Here is a 12,131-nt window from a genome sequence, read left to right as displayed (position 1 = left end):
ATTTAAAGGGACATGCCTTTATTCTGAGGACATGCCTACAGATCCTTCTACTATTGGAAGCATCCCCTTCTCACCCCCATTCAGTACTGAGTACATTTAACTGAGATCTCCCCTCATCCTTCTCAGCTCCATCAAGAACAGGCCAAGAGCCATCAAACACTTCTCATACATGAATTCTGTCCATCTTAGGATCATTCTTTTGAACTTCCTTTGGGCCATTGAGGGCCAACACATCCATCCTTAGATACCAGACCCAAAATAACAAAGCAGATTAAAGCAGCATACCTCAAATTGTCCTTTGAGTTGTTGCTGAAGAGGAATATTTAGAGTTCTAGTTAGGTTCCTTCCAGCCACTGATAACCAATTACATTGTCTCATTGACAGCAGGCATCTGAGATGACGGATGAAGTTGATGGCTGTGGGTGGAAGAGGGGTGTCAGGGTCACTGGGAAATATATGTCACCCATGGAATGGGAGACAGTTGAAGTGAAACACATAGCAAGCTCACCAGGACATTTCTACCTTCATTGATCAAGTCTCTCAATAGTCGCTGGTAACACAGCCCAAACTGACATGGCTCAGGAGTAAGTGGGGAACGGAAAGCAGGAAGGAAACAGCAAAAGGGAAGAAGACAAATCTGAGGTGGAATGGGAAACAGGCAGTGCCAATGAAGAGGAAAAGAGTTTTTGCACTTTTGTTTCAAAGACAGGAATTTCAAAAGACACAAACTGAAGGCCCTTTTGAAAGAGAGTCCTTTGGTTACCAGGTGGCAGGAAGCAAACTGTAAGTCAAGTTTGGGAGTCTGCCTCAGAATTTGGCAGTGAAGAATGGTAAGGGGAAACCAGCCACTGATTCAAAAGCATACACCATCATCCCAGACTGCCAAATTGACAGAAACCAAGTGAGGCTTGCTAACAATGAGCCACCAGCTCATGTTGTAGAACCTCCAAACATCCAAAACCAAGAGAATGCCAACATCCAACCTTCAGCCTCGATATCATCAGCTTATGATGGTGGGCTGGCATTAAAGACCAAATCTTGTGTTCACATGATTCTGGTTAGCACTTTACCTTGCTGACAATCCAATAATCATAATCCAAGACAATGTGAGACAGTCAATTAAACTTAGAGGGAATAATAAGTGATTGAATAACTTTTATAATATCTTTGCCACAGTAAAAATGGCACAAGGAATTTTATAACCCAGCTACAGAAGCAGATGAGTTCTCTGGGGAAAGCTGATCCAATGAGGCAGGTTTCAAAGGAATAGAAATGTAAAAATCCAGTTAGAAAGAAAAAAAAAACAAGAAAGAGGAAAAAGAAAGATTAGCCTTATTTGTGACATGTACATCAAAACATACAATGTGTCAGTTTTGTGTCAAATCAAATCACTGAGGTTTGCTCTTCACAGCCGACAGGCATCACCATGCTTCGGGCTTCAACATAGTGTTCCCACATCTCACTAACCCCAATCTGTACACCTTTGGGGTGTGGGAAGAAATCGGAACATCTGAAGGAAGATCATGTGGTCACAGGAAGGATCAAATAAACTCCTTACAGACAGCAGGGGGGACTGAATCCCAATCTTACTGACAGTGCTGTAAAGCGTGGCACTAAACATTATGCTACTGCAGCAAACACTTACGAAGTAATAATGTTTGGATTCATACAATTCACGAGAATTAAGAATACAGAGACTTCAGAAAGTTGAATGGGTTGGACAAATTTGCAGTGATTGAAAGGGGAGGAGTCCGCCTGACAGATGTACCATATGAGAATGTGACAGATACGCATGCGGCCGTTTGATAGTGTGGTGAATCGATTAGGCCTCCGATGTGTGAAGGATCTTTCTTTTGTCACAGGGTTTTGAGTGTGCATGTCTTTTGTTTCGTGGGCTCAGTTTGTCGTTGCCACTCTGTAAGTTGCTTCGTGTGTACCGTTACTAACGTGATTGAGTAAAAACGTTCAGTCACATTACTGTATTGTGTTGTTGATTTTGCTCTGCTCATTCGTAACAGCAAAGATCCCAGAGAAATAGTTTAAAAAATATTTATCCTTTTCTCCACTTACAGAAATTATTAATTACTTTGATCAAAACTATCGATTCTCAAAAAAGGCAACTACCATCATCCAAATAAGTAACTGTTAGTAAGTTAAATTGTCATTTTACACTGTCCTGTGATTAGGCTAGAGTTAAATATTGTGGGTTGTTGGGTGGTGTGGCTTGTTGGCTTGCTCTGCGCTGTATCTCTGAAATAAAGAGTTTAACAAGTAAAATCTCTGTTCTAAAGGGACGTCCTTTCATTCCGAGTCTGCACCTTCTGGTCCTAGATTCCCCCAAATAGGAAAGCTCCTCCCTATGCCCACTCTAGGCCTTCCAGCATTCGATAGGTTTCAGTGAGATTCCCCCTCACTGCAAACAGGATGGATCTGGGCAATATTGTACTGGATGTTAGTGTTGTAACTGCAGTGAAACAGCCTGACTAGTGGCACAGCCAGTTCCAGAGCATGGGGTTTTTAGTGCTCCAGCTGGGACAAAGTCTGGCAACAGGATCTTTGCTGCATCTGTGACCCCAGACATTTCTTCACATCATATTGGGTTGGCTGAAATCTCACCTCTCTCATGGAGTGGGTTGGAAATCTCAGGAGAAGCCAAGGTGGCTCACCCACTCTCCAGTTCTGGCTGAACGTGGTTGTAAACAGTTCAGTATTATCTCTAACACTTGCACAGGGCACCTCACCATTGCTGTGCTCCTTATCTTGTTAGCGGTTTAAACATCATCACTGTTTGCGATCAGATTAGACCATAAAATATAGGAGCAGGAGTAGGCCATTTGGCCCATTAAATCTGCTCTGCCATTCAATCCTAGGCTGATCCAATTCTTCCAGTCATCCCCACTCCCCTGCCTTCTCCCCATACACTTTGATGCCCTGGCTAATCAAGAACATATCTATCTCTGCCTTAAATGCACCCAATGAAATGGCCTCCACAGCCACTAGTGGCAACAAATTCCACAGATTTACCACCCTCTGACTAAAGTAATTTCTCCACATCTCAGTTCTAAAAGGATGTCCTTCAATCCTGAAGTCATGCCCTCTTATCCTTGAATCCCCTACCAAGGGATATAGCTTTGCCACATCTAATCTGTTCAAGTGTTTTATCATTCCAAATGTCTATGAGATCCCCCCTCACTCTCCTGAACTCCAGGGAATACAGCCCAAGAGCTGCCAGATGTTCCTCATACGGTAACACTTTCATTTCTGGAATCATTCTTGTGAATCTTCTCTGAACCCTCTCCAAAGTCAGTACATCCTTTCTAAAATAAAGAGCCCAAAACTGCACACAATACTCCAAGTGTGGTCTCATGAGTGCCTTCTAGAGCCTCAATATCACATCCCTGCTCTTGTATTCTATACCTCTAGAAATGAATACCAACATTGCCTTCACAACCGACTCAACCTGGAGGTTAACCTTTAGGGTATCTTGCACAAGGACTCTCAAATCTCTGCATCTTTGCATTTTGAATTCTCTCCCCATCTAAATAATAGTCTGCCCATTTATTTCTTCCACCGAAGTGCATGACCATACACTTTCCAACATTGTATTTCATTTCCCACTTCTTTGCCCATTCCCCTAAACTATCTAAGTCTCTCTGCAGTCTCTCTGTTTCCTCAACACTACCCGCTCCTCCACCTATCATTGACAAATTTAGCCACAAATCCATTAATACCGTAGTCCAAGTCATTGACATACATCATAAAAAGCAGCGGTCCCAACACTGACCCCTGTAGAGCTCCACTGGCAATTGCGGCCAGCCAGAATAGTATCCCTTTATTCCCACTCTGTTTCTGCCGACCAGCCAGTGCTCCACCCACCCTAGTAACTTCCCTGTAATTCTGTCAGCTCTTCCTAAGCAGCCTCATGTGTGGCACCTTGTCAAAGGCCTTCTGAAAATTCAAATACACCACATCTACTGCATCTCCTTTGTCTACCCTGCTTGCAATTTCCTCAAAGAACTGCAGTAGGTTTGTCAGGCTGGATTTTTCTTTCAGGAAAACATACTGGCTTTGGCCTATCTTGTCATGTGCCTCCAGATACTTTGTAATCTCATCCCTAACAATCAATTCCAACAACTTTCCTACCACTGATGTCAGGCTAAAATGTCTATAGTTTCCTTTCTGCTGCCTCCCACCCTTCTTATATAGCGGAGTAACATTTGCAATTTTCTAGTCAACCGGTAACGTGGCAGGCCCACAAAGCTTTGCAGGACAAGATAGCGTAGAGGTTAGCGTAACATGTTACAGCACCAGCAGTCAGTGATGAAAGTTTAATTTCACCGTAGGGAGTTTGTACATTCCCTCTGTGATCTTGTTGGTTTCCTCCGGGTGCTGTGACCTCATCCACATTCTAAAGACGGGTGGGTTGGGTTAGTAAGTTGTGAGCATGCTATGTTGGCGCCAGAAGCACAGTGATATTTGCAGATTTCCCCCAGCACTTCTTTGGACTGCATTGGTCATTGGCGCAAATGACGCATTTCTGTGCATGTTTTGATGTTTCGATGTAAATGTGACAAATAATGCTAATCTTTAATCTTTATCTTTGATCCACTGTTGTGATATCAATTAGCCCTTCCTGTTACATGCTGCTCTAGCTGGTTACCATCTCCATAGTCCTGCATTGCAGTTTGACCGGGTTGGCACCCACTCTTGGGTGCCCCCAGCATGCCCATCTACACTGCCTTGTTTTGAACTTCAGCACCGGAGTAAGTGATTCAACTCTGTCTACCCACGCACCCTTGTCATCATCTTAAACTAGGTAATTTTAAACAACTAGAAAATCTTTATGCTATTCTTCAGTGCCAAGTGAAATTGACACAAATTGGGTGCAGGGGGATAATGCCTATTACCTGAACTTAAAATGTAGCCTGATACTATGCAATACATGGAGTGCTGTGCCCTCTCTAATGAAGCCCAAGACAATTTTCAAATGAAAGTTGAAGAGATCTCTTCACTGCCTTGTGTAGTGTGCACCTCTCAACTACCCTCCCTGATCGAGTCATGGTCATGTCTGTCTTTGTGGAATCAAAGTAGCTGCCATTTTACCCACATTATGATGGTTGCTAGGAAACATAATTCGTACATAAATACATTTAGGGTAGTAGAAAGGAAAGTATGCAGATTATTGATAGAAGAAAGAATGCAGAATTAAGTCTAAGGTGAAATGGGAAAGCTTTAAGAGGACTTGAGGGGAATATTTTTCACGCAGAGGGTAGTATATGTATAGAATGGAGTGGCAGAGGAAATGGTTGAGAAATGTACCATTAGATCATTTAAGAAGCATTGGATAGGTACACAGAGGGGCGGGGTTTAGAGCGATATGGGCTGACTGCAGGAGATTGGGAGCACTGAGTGGGCACCGTGGTTAGCATGGAGTGGTTAGGCTGAAGGGTCTGTTTTTGTGCTCTATTTCTTTATGACTGTGCATTGTAACATAAGGATTAGGACCTGGAGTAAGTAATTCAGCCCCTTGACCCTGATCTGCCATTCAATAGGTTGATCTGACTCCAACCTTAATTCAGCATTCCAACCTACTCTATACCTTATCCCCTGCTCGACTTTCACATCCTTGTCTATCGAATAACTATCTACTTCTGCCTTATAGATATTCAAAGGTTGTACTTCCATTGCTCTTAGAGAAAGAGAGTTCCAAAGATTCACAGCCCTCTGAGAAAAAATCACATAATCTCTACCTTCAATGGATGACCCTTTATTTTTAAACTTTGACCCCCAGTTCTAGATTCTCCCACAGAGGAAGAATCCTCTCCACATCAACTCTGTCAACACCCTTCAGGACCTGAGCTGATTCAACTCTCACCTTTCTAAAATCCAATGTACACCGGCTTAGTCTGTTTGACCTTTCCTCATAAGCCAACCTAAAAATTCCAGGCATCCAGGTCTGATAAACTACTGAAAACATATCGATGTCCTCTTTTAAACAGGCAACAGACACTGTCCTCCAGGTGTTGTCTCACCAGTACCCAAAAATAATAGAACTATAACTGCACAAAATGCTGGAAGAATGCCGTAGGTAGGGCAGCATCAAACAGAAAGTACTTTTGAGCTGAGACCCTTCATCAGGATTGGAAAGGAAGGAGAAAGAAGATAAATAAGAAGGGGTGGGAAGGGGAAGGAGTACAAGTTGGCAGGTAATAGGTGAAACCAGGTGAGTGGGAAGGTAGGTGAATGGGTGGGTGATGAAGTGACAAACTGAGAGGGAATGGGTAGAAGGGGTAAAGGGTGGAAGAAAGAGGAATATGAGAGGAGAGGAGAGTGGATCAAAGGAGAAAGGGAAGGAGGAGGAGCATCAGACAGAAGAGATGGGCAGTTGAGGAGAAGAGAAGGGGTGCGAGGGGAACCAGATTGAGGAAAGGGAAATTAGAGAAGTGGGAGAGGGAGAAAGTACAGAAAGTTAGAGAAATCCATGTTCATGCTGTCAGAATGGAGGTTACCCAAATGGAGTATGAGGTGTTGTTCCTCCAATCTCCGATGTTATCTTTATTGAATTGAAGTGATTTTTTTTAGTGCATTGAAGACTGTGGTTAATAGATATTTGGATTCGGAGGGAAATTGATGAGAAAGGGGAAAATAGGTGGGAGAGAAGACAAGCTGTACAATCAACAAGGATCATATTGAAGTAGCTTCTGTGAACTTTGCTGTCTATCACTAAGCCTTAATCTTTCATCATCACTCCAAGTATTATTTTTTAGAGTTTGACTCAGTCTGTTGCCAAGGTAAACTTGCCTTTGGATTTAGAAGTAGAATAGAACTAATTAAGCTCACATTTGTGATGGACTTCATCTATTAATTATAACAATGAATTCATGTTCATAGTTAACAGAATTAATTCATGTCTTTCTTGAGTATATTCCAACAGTACGATATGAAAATGACTTGAAAGTTTTAGTTCAAATTCAGCTTAGAGTTGATACCCTTGTTTAATAGCTCAGCAAGTCCAGATGCAAACAATCCCCTGTACCTGAAAAAATTGACCTGGAATTGTCTTTGATCTTTAATTCCATTACGATCACTTGCTTCAAAATGTATATCTTCCCTTGTGATCTGTTTTCCGCTTGTTCAAACATAGAGCCTGCTTCTGAGGGAGTTGAACTGTTGCTCAGAACAATTCTTTGAAACTTTCTCTGAAAGGAAAAAAACATATTAAACTGTAGTACATCTATAAACACAAGCGTTTTTGCAGATGCTGGAAGTTTTGAGCAGCAGACATTGCCTAGAGGAACTCAGCAAGTTAGGTAACATCTATGGTGGGGGGGGGGGGGGGGTGGAATAAGCAGTCGTTGTTTCAAGCCAAGACCATGTATCCTTGGGTAATATGAGGATCCAGTGGAGTTTTCTGACGGATTTCATTGTTTTTCAGTACTCAAAGAGATAAAGCACAATAACAGACCTTTCCTGCTCACAAGCCCACGCCACCCAATTACACCCATGTGGCTAATTAACCTACTAACCCAAACGTCTTTGGAATGTGGGAGGAAGCCAGAGCACCCGGAGGATTCTACTGCTGTTTGGGAGAGGAAATTATAAAGATTTATCAGCCTCTGGATGAAGAAAGATTTCCTCTTGTGTAAGTTCTAAACGGTCAATGCTTTACCTAGAACCTCTGACCTTCAGTTTTAGACTCTCCAGGCAGGGCCATCAGTGTCTTACTGCTCATCTTGTCAAACTCTCTCAGAATGTTGTACATCCCAATATCGAGGTCACTACTCACTCTTCTCAACTCCAGAGAGTGTAAACCACCCTGACTCATCTCTCCTCATAGGAAAGCAGTTTATCACAATAATGCCAGTTTTAGTCTAACCTTCCTTAGATACAGAGACCAATACCCCAAAACCTCACCAATTCCAATCTAACCTGTTTTTCTATGCTCTGAACCCATTTGCCATAACACCATGAAGCAATTGTTGAAGGAAAAAAGACATAGCTTTAGAAAATCTTACAACATGTGATGAGGCTTTCAACCCATTGTGTCTCTGCTACCTCACTCTCTAGTATGGCTGTTTAAATACACAAGATGCATTTCATCATCTCCTCTCCAATCCTTTGAACAATTACTTTTGGTCCTTGTCCCCTGACTTCTGGTCCCCTGCTGAGGGAAATGGGTCCTTCCTATGCACTGAATCTTCGATTATCGTTATACACACTTCAGTAAGATTCCACAAGCCACTGCTGCTCTAGAGAAAGCAAACTGAGTTAGTCCAACACACACACAATGCTGGAGGAACTCAGCAGGACATTCGGAGGGGAACGTTTTGGTCTAAGACCTTTCATCAGGACTGGAAAAAGAAGAGAGCAGAAGCCAGAATAGGAGGGTGGCCGAGGGGAAGGAATAAAAGCTGGCAGGTGAATGGTGAGATCAGGGCAGAGAGAAGGTGGGTTGTGTAGGAGGAATGACAAAAGAGACCAGGATGAAGGGGGAAGAAATTAAACAGAAGTTGGCTCAGTTGTTAGTCGCAAACCTGATGGCATGAATATTGATTTCTCTAACTTTCCCTCTTCCCCTTCCTTCTGAGGACACTGAAGAAATGCTAGCAATTTTGCAGATCCAATTAATCGTTCTTCTAGTCCTATCTAACACTGTGCTGGATCAGCGCAATTAACCATTTTGCTGTATGCCGAATTGGTGACATAAATATTCCTATAAATTATTAACATTAAATTGTTTCAAATTACAGGAAAACTGCCTGGAGACCAACAGTGACAACCCCGTGCTTCCACGCAGGACAAAGTATATGAGATACCTACGTCCAGAGGTTACTGGTGCACGTTCTGATCCTTCCATTTACAATGACAACATTGTCTTGATTCCCAACATTGCGATCTTCAGAGTCCTCCCTGGGCAGAGAAAACCACGAGGGTCCCCTGTGATTCCTGCTCTGTGACAGGTTCTCCCCTCCTGACCTTCCCGAGACATGTGGCGAAGCTTCATTAGGCACAGCTCTGAGCCCTTGTTTTGACTTGCATGCCTTCTTCACCTGCCTGTGCACCCTCGTCCAGCCTTCCTGCTTTAATCACCCGAAAAACCACCATGAAAGCTTTGTGCAGGAGCTCATCAAGGGGCATGCAAGGTGGCGGTGTCTACATCCAGAGCTTTTCTTCCCACGGTTATGGCCTGTTAGAAGTGACACATTGAGTCTGAGGTGGGTGGATGCTCCAACGACAACACTTGTGTCTTCAACATCAAGGGTCATGGGAGCGGGGGAGCTCATTTCGAGAACTGTCTGCCTTCATTGACCATCATTCTGGCTGTCTGGGCTCTGTGCTGGCTGGCTTGAGGACGGTGTATAGGTGATGCCTACTACCCCAGTTGTTCAAGACCTGCACCATCCACTTGCAGTTAGATGATGCACTGGAAGGTGACCACTGTATCCAGCGTACACTGGGAAAAGCCTTCACACAGTAGTTATCGTTGACAAATGGTTTGAGTTGAAAATACAGACATCAAATGGTAAGAGGGCAACTACTTGGAATATTTTTAGCAGAACACTTTGAGATAACATCATCCATATAAACAGACCATTTACAAGATGTAACTAACATACAACGTGAAACATCATGTATCATAGCCAGATTGCAGGCACCATACAAATTTTTACATATAATACAATGCACGATATATGCATAATATGCTGAGAGACACTTTGGCATCATGATAATATTTCTGAGCTCTTCATTTAGAAATTAAATCCTCGTTTTCTAAATTGAAATTCCGAGGAATATAATCTGAATGTGCTAGTCATTTGATGTAATATCTCAGAAGTTAGTTTACATGAGGAGATCATTTCTTTTTAAGCCATCTTCTGGTTCTACATATGGAGTATTCAACAATCAGATGCAATCCTTTGATAAAAATTGGGAAAGAAGCATTATTTTCTTCATGAGCATGTATACTGTATCCAGTAATATTTTCTGCATGGAATAACTAAAGATTTATTCTTGTGCTATTACATCAATAGATATTGGGCCTTATTTTATCCTGAATATTAACACATTTGTTCTTAAGAATGAATAGTTGTGCAGAAAGCAGTGATGGATTTCTCTTATTATAAAGACTGAGTCTACTCATTTGTAAAGAATGAGCAAAGGCAGTTAAGGAATGATATAGTCCATGTCAGCGCATCTCCTCAGGCACTTCTGCAGGTTTGTATGGGAAGACGGGTTAAAGTTATAATCAAAAAATAAGTCACTAAGACTTAGCAAAGTCTAATGAATGGTAAGGATTTGAACCCCAGTGCTAGTACGTTAGTGATAGAAGTGAATTATCCCGAGGGCTCTTCAGTCTCATAAATAGGTCCAGCAGACATTGTTAAAAGGAGAGCAGTAAATCCTGGATTAAGGAAACCAATTCTTTGCAGACTATTCCACTTGATTGAATGGTTTCCCTAATTCATTCCTGGGATGTAAGCATCACTGGCAAGGCAATCATTTAATGCTCATCTCTGGTTTCCCTTAGAAGTGGTAAAGGCTTTTCCAGATTCACCAGTGATATCCAGCTCTACCATTTCTCGTCTGACATACAGTACAACACTATCTTGTCCAGCTCTGCCTGCTCACTGTCTCAGGCTGAACCAAGCTATTCTGCCTTCTAGCAGAAAGTTTCCATATAACAATTACAGCACGGAAACAGGCCATCTCAGCCCTTCTAATCCGGGCCGAACGCTTACTCTCACCTCGTCCCACCTACCTGCACTCAGCCCATAACCCTCTATTCCTTTCTTGTCCATATACCTATCAAACTTTTTTTAAATGACAAAATCGAACCTGCCTCTACCACTTCTACTAGAAGCTCATTCACAGCTGTCACAGCTATCATTCTCTGAGTAAAGAAGTTCCCCCTCATGTTACCCCTAAACTTTTGCCCCTTAACTCTCAACTCATGTCCTCTTGTTTGAATCTCCCCTAATCTCAATGGAAAAAGCCTATCCACGTCAACTCTATCTATCCACCTCATAATTTTAAATACCTCTATCAAGTCCCCCCTCAACCTTCTACACTCCAAAGAAGTTTCCTAGGCTGGATTTGCGTTTCAGCTTAGAAGTGAGCTCAGATGTTTGCAGTGGACTCTTCTGATTGAGAAGCAGGAACATGTGGCACAGCCCAGACTATGAGATTTTGTTTATTTTATCCCATTTATTCCATCATTTCTGGTGATATGGGTTTTCTTTCTAATTGACATCCTGTCCCTTGTTTACGTCAGCCACTGTATAAATACTGAAGAAACTCTGACTAACTATACCACTATCACCACATTGCTTCCATGTTGTCTGATGCCAGCTCTTAGCTGGCCGTAAAATTGGTCAACTGGGCATTGTCCTTTATGTTACTGCTAGCTCTTTATCCTTACCAGCTGTTCTGCCATTGTCCCCGTCCCTGGTCTAAGGCTGCCTAAGGGCTTAAACAAAAACAGAAAATGCTGGAAAAAAGCTCAGCAGGTCAGGCAGCATTTGTGGAGAGACAAATAGTCAAAGTTTGGGATCTACAACCCTTCATCAAAATTCGGAAAGGGATACAAGTAGGTTTTCAGTGAGAGGGAAGGGTGTTAGGACAAATGGAGTATCTGTAATAGGATGAGCCAAAATGGGTACAAGAATCAAATGCTGAAGGACATACTTTAAGGTGAAAGGGGGAAATTTTAAAGAAGGTAAGTAGGGTAAGTTTTTATACAGAGAGTCATTGCTGCTGGGGTGGTGGTGGAAGCAAACATGAAAGTGGTGTTTAAAAAGCATTTAGGTAGGCTCATGAACATGCAACAGATGGAGGAAGATGGATCATGTATGGGCTGATAGGCTTAGATTAATTTAGCCTCATGGTCAGCACAGACATTGGGTGTCAATAGGCCTGTTCTTGTGCTGTTTTATGTCATGTTCTATTAACTTCTCCCACACTATCTCTGACTTGTCTAGCACCTTATAATCTTTGCTGAACTACTACATTGGGTTCTGTCCTTCCCACCTCTAATTTCTCAACTTTCAAATTGTCACTCCACTCCCTGTCTGTAGCCTCCTCCAGTGTTGCCACTTATCTTGCACATTTTAGCACCCCCATCACCTTTAGCT

At 42.4% G+C, this 12,131-nt stretch overlaps 1 protein-coding gene across 1 annotated transcript; it reads left to right on the top strand.

Moving 5' to 3' along the window:
• The first annotated feature begins 456 nt into the window (after positions 1-456).
• On the top strand, positions 457-9,208 carry lgsn (lengsin, lens protein with glutamine synthetase domain). The gene is given in 7 exon segments (XM_059983464.1): positions 457-724; positions 727-797; positions 800-1,057; positions 8,751-8,904; positions 8,907-9,029; positions 9,032-9,132; positions 9,134-9,208. Coding segments are annotated over 7 exon segments (1,050 nt in total).
• Positions 9,209-12,131: the final 2,923 nt, after the last annotated feature.

Source organism: Hypanus sabinus, chromosome 10 (assembly GCF_030144855.1).
Source record: "Hypanus sabinus isolate sHypSab1 chromosome 10, sHypSab1.hap1, whole genome shotgun sequence".
Classification (NCBI taxonomy): domain Eukaryota; kingdom Metazoa; phylum Chordata; class Chondrichthyes; order Myliobatiformes; family Dasyatidae; genus Hypanus; species Hypanus sabinus.
Note: the sequence above shows the minus strand (reverse complement) of the source record. Positions and strands in the feature narration are given on the sequence as shown.